Genomic DNA, 18310 nt, shown 5'->3' with positions numbered 1-18310 from the left:
TGTTGGCAGCTGTTCCCCTACCCTCAATCAGAAGGAATTGAAAAACTCAATAGCATAATTAACACTGCCATGAATGTAGTCAGCATAAATTTTAATCTGATCAGTGTTGTATTGCAAACTGTTGTGAGAATTATCGTTTTGGTTACTAAAGGAGGAGGAGAAAATATTGCTAAGGGAACCCTGAAATTCATTTTGAAGGATGGAAGAACACAAATTGTTGACTTGGTAATTATAATTCTTTGGCGTGTTGAAAAAAAAATAAAAGTGCATATTATTTTTCTCCAAGTTATGCCCTTTTTTTACGTCATCTACTAAGACATGGGGGGACACATCTTTATTGTCCTTTTTGGTGATGCGATTATACGACAAATGCTGTGCTTGGTTTTGGACTGTGTCCGAAGAAACTTCCCCTGTTTTCTTATCTTCTGTACCTCGTTGATCCATCGCCGTGTTAGCGATTTTTGCTTTCCTTTTGTCCCGAAGTAGGTTCACATAGTCTACTAGGAACAGATCGTATTTAAAAAATTCCTTGTGGAAGTAGTGGTACTCCTTTATGTATAAGCACAAGTAGAACTTGTGCAGTGCATGTATGTTAATCATGAGGGGGTGAATAAATATGATATACTTTATTAATTTTATTGTTTGTTCGAAGTGTTTTAATTCGTTTTTTATTTTTCTATACACATTTTTAAATTGCACAACGAAGTTGTCTTTGTCCTTGTTATGGTAAATGGTGATGTATTTATTAACATCATTATTGTTCATGATTTTTATCATTTCTGTGACGATAACGAGGAGCTCTGCGTACAGGTAGAAGTATTTGTTATTTTTGTCCCTTTTGGCATTTTCATTTTTTCTGTTTTCATTCTGATTTGTCTTCATGCTTCGTAATGCACTCCATTCAATGTTGCAACTTTTGAAGTACTCATGTATCTCGTTGAGGACATATATGAAAACGAAATATATGTTTAAGTCACCCGAAATGCACAGGATGGATTTTTTGAAGGAGTTTTTATTTTTTAGCAATAGTAGGTACAGGTGTAAAATGGAGAACTTGATTAGGAGTAGTATTTCTTTGCTTCTTTTGATTTTACTGTTTTGTAAGAATATCAAGTTAAACCATATGTTATCATTTTTTTCGAAAGTGAATAGCAAGGTTATTATTCTCTCGTCCAAGGAGGAGTTCATAAAGCATGAATTAAAAAATAGGATTATATAGTACGTCGTCAGGAGACAAGGATTCTTTTTCTTCATGTATTTTACTAACACATTAGCGAGCTTTAAAATTTCATTTTTATTATCTATGAAAATTATTTGGTAACTCAATAACTGGAGGATGAGACAGATTAGGTGGCTGGTCTGTTCAATTTCTACCTTTGATTTGTTCACGTTATTATCAAGGTTGTTCATAACGTAGTTAATTAAAAAATGCAGAAATTTACTTTTACAAAATTCGCTGCTCAACCTCTTAACGCATAAGAAGTAGTTTATTTCTCCCTTGTTGTCTTGTCTTTTCTTGCTTCTCAAACTGTCAATAAGGTGTGTCGTTATGTCCGCCTCTAGGGGGTCCGTTTCCGGGATGGGACTTATCCCCTTGTCGTGGTTCATCTCGCCGAGCGCATTATCATACAGGGAAAAGTCAAAGAAGTATGAGTTAGTTATGGTCAGGTAAAATTTCACAATAACCGAGCAGATGTATATGCCCTTTTTATTATCCATGAGATCTTTTAAGTGATTGCTCAGCATGTCTAAGCAATTCAGCATGTTCGAGCACAACTTGTACAAGGTTGCCACATCATATAGGATAAAACAACACACAAAATTGAAGAAGTAGTTTATGTACATGTAGGAGAGGTACCCAATTTCTTTATCTACGTGTGACATGCCTTTTTCGTTGAAAACATTTATTTCACTTTTGTTATTGCTGTTCAGGTAGAAATGGAATGAGTTCCAAACACATTCTACCACATTTTTGTGCGTCAAGTATGCCAGCTTTTCCAGTAGGGTCGATATATATTTGTACTTAAACATTAGCGACGAGATGTTGCTATACGTTTGTATTATTCTGAAGCAGTTTATGGTGTACAGGAATAGAAGTTTTTTGTTTCTTTTCAGCTTTTCGACTACCGTGGTAATTAGTTGTACATCTGGTTGGGGCACTTGTCCTGTCTCGTCTGGTTTGTTTTTGGTTCCGTGGGGAGCATCCTGCCGAGTGGGACAAGTATCAGCATATTGCGAATCTTTATCGTACGCATTTTGATCGTGAGAGTTTTCCCCGTGTTTCTTCTCTGCCAGTGTTGCATCTCCCGGCTTGTCTTCCCCTTTCTGCTTTTCCCCCCTTTTTTTTCGTCCTTCTTCTCTTATCCTGGCCAAGGCCATACTTGCGCGACAAGACTTCATATTTTTTTGGTGAGAGGAACATATTTTTCCATCGCGCTGGCTGTTGCCACCCTGGCCAGAGGTTTCCTGGGATGAGGTGCCCCCCGGTGGCTTTTTCAAGTACCGATTTATTCGCAATAGCGACTGTCCAGGTAACAGCGTCCTTTTCCTTTTCAGGTTAGCCGTTTTAACCATTTGTGCGTACTTCAAATGAATGTTCAGAAGGTCAGAATTGTAGAAGGTGGCGAAATGTTCCAAGATATGTCTGGCAATTTGCATGAGTATGTTTTCCTTTATTTCGTAATTGAATGAGTAGTAATCGTAAAAAAATAAAAGGAAGAATAGAACAATATTGGTGGTAATTTTGTTTAAAAATATTTTATCATTTTTTTTAAAGTCTAAATGAAGAATTTCTGGGCGGCTGTCACTTTGGTCATGTTCCTCATAACCGGAGGACAGCATCCGATTGAGTAATTTTTTTTCTTCTCTGCTTCCACCTTCTCTTTTGTCGTTGTATTTATTATCATTTATGATGTACAAAATGAATAAATAGATATTGTTGTTGTGAAAAATGTTTTGAACTACTACATTTTTTATATTTTGATCCGTGTAATTTTCTAAGTTTTTGTTCCAATTTTTCTTTTTCATGTTTATTAAAGTATTGTAAAAGGTGTCCACTGATGTGTTCTCTGCTTTGATGAGAGTGTTAATTATTTTCCCTCCATTTAGATCCACCCCTTTGCTATGCACATATATGATGTTTTGAAAAAAGGATGGCAAGGTGAGTACATTTTTTATTTGTGTGAAAAAAATATTGTACAGTTCGTTTAGGTATATATATATGTAGGAGACGAATATATACAACAAGTTATGTATCATGACTTCATTTTTTTTTTTTTTTTTATTTATTTCTTGCTTGTTTTTTAAGACGTATTTCAAATATTGCTGTATCATTTGGTTGAATTCTGGGAAGAAGTGCTCATTTTGGGACAGCAGCAAGGATAGGAAATTTCGGTCCTTGAAGCACATGCTGACGATGAGGATATAGTAGTATATTTTATCATATATCAGTTCCAAGTCGTTTTTTTTCTCCTTTTGAACTATGAAGTAGTTGAGGAAATGATTTAGATAGAAATGATTATCATGGCTTATGTTTTGTGTGAATATTGGACTGCGTTGTTCGCTCAAGTTGTGCGTATTTTCCTCGTCTTGAGAGGTAAGTGTGCCCGTTTTTTTGCCCGAGTTTTTGCTATCATTGTCTTTCTCCGTTGTATTCTCACCGCTATTTGTGAGGTTGATCGATTGGTTTTCCGTTATACCTGACGTACATATGTTTGCAGTTGTCTTGCCGCTCTGCCCACCCTGGTGCACCGATTCAAATTTTCTGTGATAAAAATATATTTTGTACTTTTGCAAGTTGTTCATTGTTTCCCTCTCATTGCAGAATAACAATTTCAAGAATATTTTAAAAAAGTATTTCTCAAACAGTTTGGCTTCTTTTAAAACGTGGAAATTGATGTAGATATTTTTTTTGCCCAAGTAGTGGAAAATACGTTCACACAAGATTTCGATATTATCATTCTCATTGTGATTCCTACTTTTCTCTTCATCAGAATGGTTGACGTAGCTATTTATGCAGAAGAAAAAAGGGAAGTTGTCTAAGACAAAGCTCAGGAATAGTACAATGGATAGGAATAGAATTTTGTTTTCTTCACATTGAGGACAGTACATATCAATCATGCAGACGTAGTTGGAATTGGCCAGTTGGTTCTGTTGATGTTTGTAAATTTTTTCTTTGATAGAATCATCTTCTTCTTCATAGTGATCACTTGAATGTATATATGTTTCGTCCTGATGGTTGGCAACACAATTTTTAAACTTACCTATGGTGTACTCATAAAACAATTGACAATAATTTTTGTAAATATCTTCCTCCTTCAGTAGGTAGTTGTGTTTGTTGATGAGCCCGTCCTGTTGATCAACATTGGTGTCTGCGTTCTTCCCTTCTGAAACATTTTTGCCCTCATTAAAAGGGATATGCACATCTTCACATATGCGAATATTCTGCATATATATTGCATATTTTAAAATGACAAAATAGGCCTTTTTTAAGAATTTGCACACTTCCTTGTCCGCTTTGTAGTATTTTAGAAAATGCACTAAGATATGTTGCTTTGAATTGTTAGAGTTTTTAAAAAAATGAAGCTTCCAGATTTCGTACTTTAATACTTGGAGGATATACTTGAAAAAAAGGAGTAGCACTTGGACATGCAAACATTCGATAACGATGTCGTTGTAAATGTTACAAAAGTTTATCAGCGTGCTCATGTATTTGTTTAGGAAGACTTGTTTGAATATGTGCAGGTTTGTTCTTCCTTTGGGGTATGTCCCAATATTGTCGTGTTCGGCCTTTTGTGTGTCGCTTCGTGGGTGGGTCGTATTATCCCCATCTTCGTTCTCATTTAAGGGAGTTTCCAAGTTAGCCTTTGACCTCGTTTGGTACTCTCCCCTTCCCTGCGTAAAAGACTCAAAATCATGGTGCATTAGCACGTCCATGCTTATTTTTAATATGTCTTCATTGACCAAGTGCAGGTCAAAAAAACAGCCCCGCCTCAGCACTACGTGAAGCATGGACAAAATGTTTTTCACAAAGTAAATGTCTAATTTGAGATACTCCTGTTCGTGGTTCTGAAATGTGACATTCTCTACATTGATGGTCTTCTCGATTTCATACACATTTATTATGTTGGAGTAGATGTTTGCGTTTGCGTTTGTCCGTGTTGACTCTCCTTGGCTAATTTTTTTTTTCTTCCTATATTTCGAAAGTATGAAGAAAAGAAAATTGACCAGAATAGACAAGTTTTTCCTTCTCTCCATTCGCTTACTTCTGATGCGTCGCTTCTTTTTGATTAACATGGGGTTTTCCGCTCCTGCATCCAGCCGGTTGAAGTTGCTACCATCAAGGTGGTCGGTTCTATCTGTACTGTTCGTACATGTTAGCCGATCAGCATCACTGGGGAAATTGTTATGGCAGTTATTCTTCATCTTAACGTAGTAATCATCCAGGTGCACAAAATTGTAAAGTAAGTTGAGGGAAAAGCTGGAGATTTTATTTTTCAAAGATGATGTTGCAATTGATATGAACAGCAATTTGTAGATGAAAAGGGAAAGGTCCATATCATTGTCTAGGTGGTGAATTTTTATTTCCATGTTTCTTTTTTTCTCTAGTATTAATTGTATGTATAGGCATACGTCGAAGAGGGTTATTAAATGTTTTAGTAACAGCATGTTCGAATGAATGATGGCGTTTGTGCTTGTTTCATTCTCCACACTGCTCGGTCTATCTGCACCCTTGTTATTTATTGTCAACTGGTTGTACATGAAAAAAATAAGCTTGTTAATATACGGGAAAATGATGGTGTAAACGAAATGTATGGCACTCATCATTTCATCGTAGTCGCTTTGGAGGAGGTAATTTGTTTTCTTGTTTGAGGTGGTTTTTTCCCTCCAATTTGCGCTATTGTTCCTTTGTGTTGGTCCAATTGGAGTACTTTTTCTACTTGAAGATGTGCCTTGAACATCATCTCGTTTGTCTGATTCGTAGCCTGTTGTGTAGCTCACTTGATTACATGCGCTGTGGGCGTCCGCAGAATGGGTATTTCCGCCTTCGGTGCACAGTAACTGCATATAACAATTGTTCAGGTAGAAAAATAACTCGCTCAAATTGTAGATGTAAGAAAATTTTGTTTCTTTATCTGTAGAGTCGTTTATAGGTGGCAGGACTTTTAACACTTTTATCAAATTGGAAACATAGGAGGACCCATTTGGGGAAGTGTGCTTTATATCCACTTTGGAATTTAAAAAAAGAAAAGAATTGGCATTCGAAATGGGAAATCTGTGGGTCTCTAATTTATCAGTGGAGTCGATGATACTGCTCCAAATAGACTGGTTGCTACTTTTGTGAGTCGAAGGAGGAGAGACATTTCCACCTGGTGCAGTGGTCACCCTTTTTGACAAATGATAATACTTATTAATGAAAAGAAAGTATGATCTGAATATATTACCACCGCTGTAGTTTCCGTGCAAGGATAACTGCTTTGACTTCAGATTTAATTTGGCGTCATGGAACTCATGCAGGTAGGAATATTTGGTGGAGAAGAAAAAAAAAGATTTTAACTTTTTAACGTTTAGCAGAAAATTATTGGGCTGTAGTTTTTTATAAAGCCAAAAGGGAAGGAAGAAAAGGATTTTTTTCTCTATATGAAATGAGGCCTTGTTTACTTCGTCCATCTGATTGGGCTGCATTTCTTTATCAATGTATTTATTCCTGCTTGTGTCTTTTCTGTTGTATATATTTTTGTAGGGGTTAAAAGTAATGTTATCATATTTTTTAGATGTCTCCCAATGGACTACTTCATTTCCGTCGCCACACCTGTTAGTGATACTTTTGCCGCCCCCTTTGTAGTAGCCCTCCATATATTCTACCTTTACTTCGTTAATTAAAGAATTCTCTAATATGTTCTTGCAGTTGTGATGAGGCCTATTTATTTCTTCAGTTAAGGAATTAGGAGAGTAGTCATCCGTTTCTAAGCCCATATCACCTTTTCTACTTTTCTGTTCTTGTAGCAAATGTGGTTCGAGAAATATTCTGTGCTTGTTCAGTAGCAAGATGTTTTGATCGAATATCAAGTAGAAACTCAAGCTGATGGATAAAGCTTTAACAATCTCATTATCGTAAAAGAAGAAGCAGAACAAGTGGGATAGATAAAAGTACCTATCCTTGTATATTCTTTTGCATATGCTGCTATTTCTATAGTTCGTGATGATCAACAAAATTAGTATTTTTAGGACGTAGACAAACGTTTCAATATTGTATGCACTGGTGTGCTCCTTGGCAAGTATTTCCCCTATCAGTTTTGTGTACAAACGTTTTATTTTCTCGTACATTGCCAGAAGTAAATTATCGATGTGGGGTGGATCTCCCCTTTGGGTTTTATTTCCTGTAGTGTTTCCTACGAAAGTGTCATCTGCTCTAAATTTTGCTTTTCTCTTCAAAATAAATGACATGATGTGTTCGAAAAAGTCCAGGCATAATTCCTCCGGGTTCATGTCTACTTTCTGTAACGTTTGAATGATAAGCGCTTCGTCGCTAAGAATATGATTAAGTACAAAATGGCTTATGTACATATTTAACATATTGGTGTTAAATTTCCAATCGTTTGCATAGCTAAAGGTGTTATGGCACTGGTTGTGGTGGTTTTGCTTTTTTGGAGAGTGTTCATGTCGTTGGTTTTTTATAGGGTCTTCTTTGTACTTCCACGTTATTTTGCTTTCTTCGCGAATATTATGTTGTTTCTGTTCCATCCCACTTTGCATTTCCTCCCGTTTCATCGTACCGTTTGGTGAGGTATCTTTCTTCGTGTTGCCCCACCACTTGGTGAATTTTAGTCTAAATTGGTGATGCAATTTCCACATGATTTTAAGAGACATAGTCCTCTTTTTCTTCTTCCTTTGAAACAGCAGGAAATACAAACTGTGCACGTTTATGAAGACGTTCTTGTAGAAGTAGGCGAGGGTGATCAATGCTTTCTGATCCGTTTCGTGTTTTCCCCCCCTGCCACGGGGCACTTCGCCGCTATCGTTGCCACTGTTGCGGTTGCCATTGTCACAGTTGCCGTTATCACGACCGCTACCTGCAAGGATTGGCTCAAAATTGTGGTCATACAAAAAGTTGAACGCGTGGTAAGCGTCCTGCTCGAGCAAGAGTATGTACTTCTTTTTAGAGTAATACAAGAACAGGATGACTTTAGAGAAAAGCTTAATATTTGACAAGAGCCCCTTTTTGTCCTTCCGTTCTTTGTCCTTAAGGGAATCAAATAGGGTCTCCACTCTTTTCTTTATATTTTCGAGTATAAAAAAGAGATAATAATTTTTTATTTCCTTTTTGCTATATATGCAGAGTTCGTATATGATGTCAATGAATTCGTTGATTTGGAATGTGGGGGTGTACAAATTTGGCGATTTGCCTTTTGTCTTCCCTCCATGGTGAGTGGATTTCCAGGGTATGTCATTATTCGAGCAATTGTTCAGATAGGGTTTAGGGGTCATGTCAAATTTGGAGTGCACCGTTTGGGAGGCTTCCCACTTGGTTGGTTCTTGCTGAACGAATGGGCCCACATTTTTGGAGGCATATTCTCGAGAGATGTCTGTCCCTAGTAAATTATTTCCCTTTTCCTTACCGAAATGATTTTCCTGCTCATTTTGACGATAATTATCGCTCCTTTGAGCAAAGATAGGGGTAATGTACTGAGTGTCTTGATACGTCTTGGGATGCTCGGGCTGGTTTGTCTCTCTATGGCTGTAGATAACACTGTGGCGATTATTTTGGTTCATTAGGTCATTTTGTGAAGGGGTAGAATATGTTATGTGTGCATTTTTGGAGACGTTTCCCCTGTCCATTCCTTTTTCGGAAATGGCATTAAGATCGAGGTCTCCATAGGACAAGTCCCCCCCTTCGTTTCCCCAGCCCATTTGGTAATTGTAATTACGGACAGAGGTGTGAACCCCGGGCGGATCCCCTCTTGGGCTATTATTTTCCCAGTCAAAGGACCCTTGTTCATAATTAATATTAAAAATAAAATTAAAAAAAAAATAAATAATTTCCATGTTGTAGCTATACATGATCGAAATGATGTTGTGCAGGAGCAGGACAAAGTTTTTAAACAGTTCGACGGACTTGATATATTCTGGGACATTCGTTCTACCTTCCGAGTTGTGGTTAAGCGTTAGTATGTACATTTTATTTTTGCATCTCTTTAACTTATTAACAATGAATTGGTACATGGATCCGTTTTCTTCTTTATCCGACTTGACATAATTTTTGAAGTTGTTATATTCAGACGAGAGAAGCGACAGCGAATTAAAGAGAATTATGAGGCTGTTTTGAAGCAGCACTTGGGTAACTTTGTCAATAAATTCGGCATCGAAGTGGGGGAAGTCCCTTTCAGCGCCGGTAACTGGGAGCGACTGTTCATGTGTGAAATTGTCCATTTGATTTTTGCACCACTCGTTTTCACGCAGTTCATTTTTTAATAGCCCGTTTTTGCACTTCCCATTTTTTATGTCTTCGCTTACTTGTAGCAAAACATGGCAAAATTGTCTTATACAGTGCGATGCCTCATTTTCATGTCTACTGTGTGAATTGATGGTTTTGCTCATCGTCTCCGTATTGGGGGAATCGAAAAAGTCTTGCGATTTGAATGTCTCTAGGGGATTAAGACATGGCTCATTATTTGCGTCGACCGGACTTGAGAACATTTCGTTGGGATGTGGGGCGGGTAAGTCTGCTGCGGCGTTCTCTGCGTGATACTTTTCAAGAAAACCATTGAGGGCGGAGTAACTAGTTGGGACGAAGAAAAAAAAGTGGAAGATGTTATTGCTGGTGTTTATGAAGGTGGAGATATCTGACCGGAAGGTGTCTCCGCCAAAGGAGGTAGTCCCGCCAACGTCGCCAACACCATGATAGACGAAAAACAAATTGGACAAGGAGTATAAATAGGACAGGAGATCGATGTACTCCTTATAAATTTCGTAGTCATAAAAGAAAAAAAAAATTTGGAAAAAGTGCAACAATTCTAAGTAGTGCGTGTTTAGGTGCATGTCGAAGAGGAACCCTCTGAATAGGTCTACTAATTTGGGTTGTATCTTCTTCATCAGAATGAATGATACGGGGGTGTAGTTTATGTAGAGGCAGACGATTTTCAGAAGCTCCAATTGTTTAGGACTGTATTGGTAAGTACGGCGAAGGGCAGTATTAGTAAATATATCAATGCTTTGAAATTTGTTTTTTTTTAAGTCACTAGAGGAGTTGGAAGAGGAGGAAGAAAAGCTGTTCAACTCTTGGATGCTTACATTTTCTGAAAGGTACTCCCTAAAAGGGACCCCATTTTGTTTTGCCTTTTTATCTGCACGCCCATGGAGGTTGTTCTCTTCAATGTAGTCAATGAGGATCTCCAAGTGTGAGTCCTTCTGTTTACCTGACTCGTCGAAGTAGTATTCTAAGACGTTACTGAGGAAATTGTAAATGATGACAAAATTGTCTATGTGGAAATTGAGCGTGGTGCATTTTTCCTTTATGCTGCTAATTTTGCAATGCGAGAATTTTAAAATTTCTAGCATGAAGAAAATTAACACTTTGAAAAAATAGACGCAATTGTTTTTCGTTATGAATAAGTAGTAGTATGTGTCTCCCTCGTTGAAATGGGCAGTGGTGGTGTCCCCCGATTTGCGAATCGCCCTGTCTTCATTTTTCCTAAGGTAAAATTTGTTTATGCTATTGAGGTCCTTTGTATTGTTGGCATCGTTTGTCCCATTTGTCTCTCTGGCGTTGTTTGCCGATTGAGGGGGGCCTTTCCCCTTTTCACTGGCCATCTTATCCCTATTATGGCCATACATGAACTGTGTACCGATTTGTTTGCCCCCTTTTCGAAGCAAAAGTAAGTAGAACACATTTTGGTTAATGAGGAAAAAGAAGTTGTTAAGGTAGATATTGTGGATGCTATTGCAAAGGCACCCTCGGCTCTGGGTCACACTTATGTAAAGGCTATAAATAATTATAAAAATAAGATAAGCTAGACTATTTAAAAGGTTGTTCATATGATGGAATTCACTTTGTGCCTGATTATTTTCAACGTAATTTTTGTAAATATATTGAATATTGTAACTAAGTGTGTATACAAATTTATAGTTAAACAGAAATATGTCTTTATTGAAAATGTAAATATATTCATTTAAAATTTTGTTCACTTGTTTGTGCATATAAATTAGGTCATCTATGCTTATTATTTTTTTTATTATATTCATCCCTAAACATTCGAAGTAGTTGAACTTCATGCTCAGGTAGAAATGGAGCAGATTCATTTTGTTAATGTAATTTTTTATTTTGTAGGTTATGTTTTTGTTATATACGTGTTTATTATTTAGGTAGGTGAAATATGCCACGATGGAATCTTCCCCTTCTCTGCTTCTATGTTGTTCGTTTTTCCCCACACCCCCTTTTAAGGAGTCTCCCTCTTTCGGCTCCTGTTCCGCATGTTCCACATGTTCTACCCCGTTTATGTCTAGGAAGTTCTTTTTGAACATATCGAAGCAGTCGAAGAAGTTGTATAAGTAGAAAAATGTGTAGCTATTCAAAATGTGTGCGTAATAACATTCTTCACAATTGCAGTAGCTTTTGGTAGTTCCCCGTGTAGGTGCCGATCCGTGGTTCAGGTAAGCATGTCCTTCCCTTATTTTGTTGGTCTTATATATCTTATAGGTGAGGAGCAAATATATACTCCGCTTATTCACTTCGTTTTTTGCTTCATATAAAGAGTTGTAGTACTGAAAATCTTCACTTTTGGAAAAATTATTTTTTGTAAATATGTTTATGCAGTTATTTTTTTCCATTATTTGGCTTATATGTAGGACATCCTTTTGTGAAAGTGTGCTGTCTGCGTTGTTATGCGAATGTGCGGTGTTTTTTTTTGTGTTCTCCTTTGCCTTCTCAGGGGAGTGTTGCCTCAGCCGAGGATGCATACTTCTTGGGTCTTCAACGGAAGAGCTTTTTTTTCGTGTAGCTTTGTATTGGTCTTCTTCTTTATTTATGTCCATGATGTTGCTTGTCTTTTCCATTACGTTGTCTTTGTACTTGGGATTTTCCTGTGCGTCTGCCTCTCCGATGGCTTCCGCTGATGTGGCCTCTCCATTGTTGTTCCCCCCATTTGCATTACGTAGATCATTGGGGGCATTATTTACATCCATCATAGGTGTATATTCCTGAGTATCGCATTTTGAGAAGTCCTCTGGGTTTTCCCCATTGTATGCACGAATCAGCTGGATCAGAATTTTGACCACATGGTTGTATTCATTGTTACTGCTTTGCATCTGCATGTGCTCATAGTTTATGAGGCACGTATCTGTATCCTGTGCAAGGTTTAATTTTTTGGCGGCACTATTCTTTTTGTACTTGTCTTCGTTACCTCTAAGGTGGGTTAAAAACTCCTTGGTGAATGTGTGTATTCCGAATTGTTCGAATTTACTTTTGACTTCTTCATCCTTCTGCGCGGCAGTGTGGTAGAGAGGGTGGGAATGAGCATCGGAGCGGATAAGCTCCTTGTCGCACGAATGGTACAGAGTGCATGTGTTTGAAAGATGCACAAGGAAGGCATATGCGACGGGGAAGACGGCGAATTAAACGCACTAATAGAAGGTATTACGGCACAGTAGTGAGGGGGATACACATGAGAGCCTTGTATGTAACACATATATACACTACTGTATCTGTGAGAAAATAGAAAACTACTACGCAGGAGCGAAGTTGATATGATGCTCAACTTATTTTTTTCCACAAAGGGGGTGCACTTTTTTTTTTTTTTTTTTTTGTTACCTCTATTATGCACCGAACGAAGTCCAAAACGTGGATCAGGTCTTTTAAAGGAATAGAGCTGTTTCTATCGTTAATGTAGCGAAGAATAATATCAAAAAAATAATTTCTTTTCTTAAAGTCCGTTTCGCTTATTATGCCTTTTTCATATTTTTGTATTAGCATAATCATTGACCTGTCTCGGATGTCATCTATAGTGTGCCCTAAAGTGGAGGCAGCGCGGAAAGGTTTCCGTTGTGTGTTCCTTTATGTGCTCATTTTTGTAATGCTAAAGGCGGCGGAGGTGCCGGCGAACATGCAAGCGTAGGCGTTGTTGTTCCTTTCGTGATGAGAAAATAAAATTGGCACATTTTTCAAGGACACGACATAGTGTGTATTTTTTATGTCCACGGAAATATTCACTTTTTTTTTTTTTTTTTTTTTTTTCCAAAAGAGGCATATCTAGATGTACCTATTTTTTGAATAAGGCTGCTCAGCTTATCGTCGTTCATTTTGACTGGCACGTTGGAATGATGCGGGGTTGTTAATGATCGGTGGGTTGCTGAGCAGATGTGTAAACAGTGTCTGTACGTATTAGTATGACCATGTGGAATACGTTATTCCGCCTCTAACCACTACAATAACAATTGTAAATAATGTTAGAACAACAAAAGGGAGTATATAAAAGGATAAGTACTACATCTGTCACTTTTTAATCTAATAATATTTTTACATTTTTGTATTAAAATTCTTCTAGGAATGCTTTGTCCCTTAGAAGAAAGAAGTATGCTTTGTAGCTTCTACACAACTGTTAAGGTTTCCATGGGGAAGAGCGCACATATGCAATGGGGATATATAATGGGCAAAGACGCAGTTTGTTAAACTATGGGTGCTCGTGCGCGTGATAAGATGAAGAGCACGTTCAAAGTTCATTCAGATGAGGAAGAGAGCGCATAAGGAAAACATTTTTTCTACGCATACATTATTCAGTACTCTCCTCCTTTTGTGCCTCTTTTGTAATTATTCCTTTTTTTTTCATTTTTGCGATATTTTCCCTGCGCACAAAATTTGTAGCATGAATTTAAAGTCCTAAATTTCGTGCAAAAAAAAAAAAAAAAAAAAAAAAAAAAACAAGGCTACACATCTTTCCCCCATTTAGATTACGAAGAGTTTGAGTTTAAGTTTAAAAAGAACTTTCTAATATCTCTCGAAAGAACAAAGGAGAAATGTCCATTTCTTCCAAACTGATGAGAAATTAAGGGATGTCTAACAGGGGGATATATAAAAACATGCGTATATGAAGGGAAGGGATGAAAAGAAAAAAACAAGGCTTATTCCTTTTTACAGGGGAAGACAGCATATTAAAAAAAGCTTTACACTTTTTTTTTTTTTTTTTTTTTTTAAATTATGTTTCAGAGGTAGATGGTTCAAATGGGAGTCAGTGAATTTCTTTTTTTTATTTTAACAAAAGCGGCAGAGTTAAATCTTATAGAGGCATGTTTAGTAACACATAAATTTATGTACTATTTTGGTTTGCACGTCGATTCTGTTTTTTGATGCTCTTTGGAGAGAAATTTTTTAGTCTCTTTGCGGTTACAACTGAGAATATTTTTACCACGGTAGAATCTTGAGGAGGCATTTTTTTTTTTTTTTTTTTTTTTTTGTACCTGCCTTGTAGTCATCCGAAAATGGTGTTTGGACGTAGGGGTGTAAGTTTAGGCTTTTATTTTTTTTGTTATACTTTTGAGAATAGGATAATTATTCAAATGTGAAGGAAAACGAACATATTTGTAAAGTTAAAAGGACGAAACGAAATTGTTGTTATGTCGACGTGTGCAAAATATTGTAATATAAGTTTTAAGCATTACAGTCATGCTTACAACGGGCAATTTCCTCAATGCGCGCTTTTGAACTTTTTGGGGACGTGCTCTTTCTTCTTTTAGAGGTTGTAGAACAAAACAACTGTTGTAGCACTGTTGGCTGTGATGAGGTGTGTTTTCGCCAATTATGGATACCCGCGTGGTCGGAAAAAAAAAAAAAAGAAGGTTGCCTTGCCCTTACAAACGGGTGTATGTATATATGCATGTACAGGGTGAGCGCTTAACCGTGATGTCGTTATTGCTCCTCATTTCTGAGAAACGCAGAAAACGTTCACTCTCTCTTATCTGAAGTGCGGTCATAAGGTATTTAAAGCGAAAAGGGGTCAAACGACAAAACTGTTTTTGCTTTCTTGTCATGTGCTAGGCAACACAAAAAAGGGTGCTTACCGATGTGTGCAAAAAACGGCGATTAGCGTGGACACTTTTGAATGAAGTCCATAAAGGTGGAAATATAACCCGATAATCAAAAGGGTAAAGCAAATTGTTTCATCTTGCCCAGTTGGTCCTCTTATGCTCTTTTGGCCAAGCAAACACAACGTTGAGGAGGAACAAGTGGTAAGAGTGTAAAAATAAGAATATATATATTTGTGTATGCGGCGAATGAATAAAATATAATGTGTTAGCCGCCCTTCCCTTTGTCATGCAAAATATGTCATTCTTCGTTAGGAAAAAAAATGAAGGAACTGGTCGCATTATAACGCGGTATTCGTTCAATGATTAGGTCAGGAATGAACTTTATTGGGGGCAAAAATGTAACAAATGCTTACGCGACACGCTTACGTTCCTTTCGTTGCTTCCGTTTTGTTCTCTTCCTTGGTTGCTTCAGTTCCTTTCGTTTGACATCGCTGGAACACATATCGTTGGAAACAAAGCACACAGGAAAAGAAGTAGAAACATTTTTAAAAAGGGTGAAGCGCAAAAGTTAACAGAATGGTTGAGGATAACATACATGTGATACAGAATGACCCGCTCATTATCGTAGATAAATTCCCCTACACGAGGAAGAAGGATAGAATCACCGGTATGGAGCCAGGGGCACGAGGACCTGCGTGTTTGATTTTAGGCATATATTTATTTACACATGTTGTGCACACCCGTTTTGATATCGCTGTATCGTGCATGACTGTGAAGAGGGGGGAAAAAAAAAAAAAAAACGTTCTAGCACAAATCTTCCAGGGTGAACATCACTCTTGTGTAGAAATATATTTTTGAAATATGCTTGTTTGTCTACATGCGTGAAAATCGTCTACCCCCATTTTAGCACATTATTTTTTAATATTTATCCCTCTCCCATTTTATGTGCAACTTCCCCCTTTCTAGACAAAGAACAGGAAGAAAAAGAAGAAAAAAAAAAAATCACGCAGATATATTTCTTGACTCATTTCCACGCCGATCATTACAGCAACATAAATAAATACTTCCACGAGAACGTCTTCTCCTCGACCATAACGAAAAAGTTATTAACAAACATAATTGGAGTAAATGAAAAGTATATACACAATTTAAAAATTAATAAGAATTATCAACTTTTCAATTTCGAAATAATTTTTATCGATGCAAATCATTGTCCTGGATCTGTAATAATCTATTTTGCATTTGCAAATGGAACAAAAATTATCCACACAGGCGATTTCCGCTATTCCAATGTTCATACCTTTTTAATAAAAAAAGTATTAAGTTGTAAAAGGAATGAAGAAGGTTTAGGGTTTAAATTGGACACGTTGAGTTCTACAAAATGGGAGGAACAAACCAACGAAGGGGAGTTGTCCATCGGGATCAAGACGAGCTTGTCCTGGAATGGAAATCCATACAAGATCCATTTTAGTAGCGAACATTTAAATATTTATAAAGGAAACAGTTATATAGTAAATTTTGAAGAGTTTAGAATAGCTTATTTAAAAAACATTGAAGATTTCATTTGCGGACTTAAATATGTGGGAAAAGAATTTTATTTGTACGATTCCATTGAAAAGGAAAATTATTTTAACTTTTTCATTTACGTAGATTTGTCTCTGTATTTTAATCAGAACGACGTGGAAATATTGCTTTTGTATGATGACAATAAAAGGCTAAATGAGAACGTGATAATTAACGAGGAAAATGTAAAGAACATTCGCTTTGTCGCTATTTCTGATGAAGAAAAGTTAGAAGATGGAATGAATCCGAACGGAAAAAAATCCTCAATTTTGGTGAAAAGGGAGTTGGTTGACCATGTGTGCGATAACTCCGCATTTAATCATAGTAAAAAAAATGGAGTCAAGTGTGATGGGATGAACGGAGAAAACGGAAAGGTAAAAAAGGAAGAGGATATCAACTTGAACGAGTCTCGGGTTACACATGAGAATATCATGGAAGAAGAGAAGACGGTGGTAAAAGCGAAAAAAGAAAGCGAGAATTATCTCATCAAGGTGGAAGATAGTCAGGGTGGGGAAAAAATAAATACTCCTTGTGACGTGAACGAATCGGAAGAAGACTCAAATTATATAAGGACCATTTACCTGGACACAACGTATGCTTTGTCGAAAAATAATTTGTTCGCGCCGCAGATGTATTTGATTAATTTTATTATTTATATATGTAAGAAGAAAATGAGAGAAGACTCGGCCGAATCGGTGGGAGCCGTGGTAGAGACAGGGGAGAAGCCCAAGTGTAACCTGGCTAGGACAGGCAAACGAACCCGCGCGCATAAATATAAGGAAGAGGGATGTGGAGGAAAAGTTGATAGAACAAGTAGCGATGAACAGAAGGGGATAACCGCACATGGCGCGGAAAAGAGCGAAGCCAATGCAGTGGGGGGTAGGGATAAGAAGAGATCTAGGGGAGCAGGGAATGCCCCAAAGAAAACCCTATTCATGTTCGGAACTTACAACCTGGGGAAGGAAAAAATTTACCTAAGCGTATCCGAGGCGTGCAATATGAAAATACATTTTAGGAATGAAAAGAAGAAAACCATAATTGAGTCCTTTTTACACAATAAAAGTATGTTAAGTAGAATAACAGACAATAAGTTGGAAGCGCAGATCCACATAGTAGACATAAATTACTCGTATATATTCCCCAGAATTGAAAAAAATAAATTTAAAAATTTAATAGACGAAGAAATCGAAAAAGAATTTGATTCCTTCTATTATATTATCCCCACAGGATGGGTGAAAAAATATTCCTTTTATCAAAAAGATGAAATCTCCATTTTTTTAATCCCATACAGTGAACATTCCAATTTATCAGAATTGGAAAACTTTGTAAAATCTATCAAGCCTTGTAATATAATCCCTACTGTGTTTTATAACCTGAAGGAAAAGACGAGGATCCTAAACATTTTCAACTCGTGCTTGAACTTACAGAGGGAACTACTAAATTTTTTAAAAATATCTGATGAGCGTTGTTTGGTCAGCAATAAAAAAATATCCAAACGGGGCGAAAAAACGAATCACACGCGGAAGCAAATTGTAGGAGGTAATATTGGAGGGGGAAAAAATACCAATGATAACAACCAACCCAAATTGACGTCGTTTTTTCCGTTCATAAAAAGGAAGAAGCGTTGACTGTTTTGCGGGGATGGATGATACGTTAGTTCATAGTTTTGTCTTTCAGTGGCATTCTACTTCTCTTCACACCGAATACGCATGCAAATGGGGGGGAAGACAAC

At 37.1% G+C, this 18310-nt stretch overlaps 2 protein-coding genes across 2 annotated transcripts; one reads left to right on the top strand and one right to left on the bottom strand.

Annotated features, from left to right (window-relative positions):
- Positions 1–27: 27 nt before the first annotated feature.
- Positions 28–13293, bottom strand: AK88_03649 (uncharacterized protein; the record flags this gene model as incomplete). Its single annotated transcript, XM_012481260.1, has 3 exons — positions 28–12477; positions 12806–13005; positions 13254–13293. The coding sequence occupies 3 exons, from the start codon at positions 13291–13293 to the stop codon at positions 28–30; spliced, it is 12690 nt and encodes a 4229-aa protein (XP_012336683.1).
- A 2298-nt stretch (positions 13294–15591) lies between these two features.
- Positions 15592–18206, top strand: AK88_03648 (uncharacterized protein; the record flags this gene model as incomplete). Its single annotated transcript, XM_012481259.1, has 2 exons — positions 15592–15682; positions 15982–18206. 2 exons carry the CDS (start codon positions 15592–15594, stop codon positions 18204–18206), a joined length of 2316 nt encoding a protein of 771 aa, XP_012336682.1.
- Between the last annotated feature and the right edge of the window lie 104 nt (positions 18207–18310).

The sequence above is a fragment of the Plasmodium fragile genome, assembly GCF_000956335.1.
Source record: "Plasmodium fragile strain nilgiri unplaced genomic scaffold supercont1.43, whole genome shotgun sequence".
Lineage (NCBI taxonomy): Eukaryota > Apicomplexa > Aconoidasida > Haemosporida > Plasmodiidae > Plasmodium > Plasmodium fragile.
This window is presented reverse-complemented; position numbering and strand designations above follow the sequence as displayed.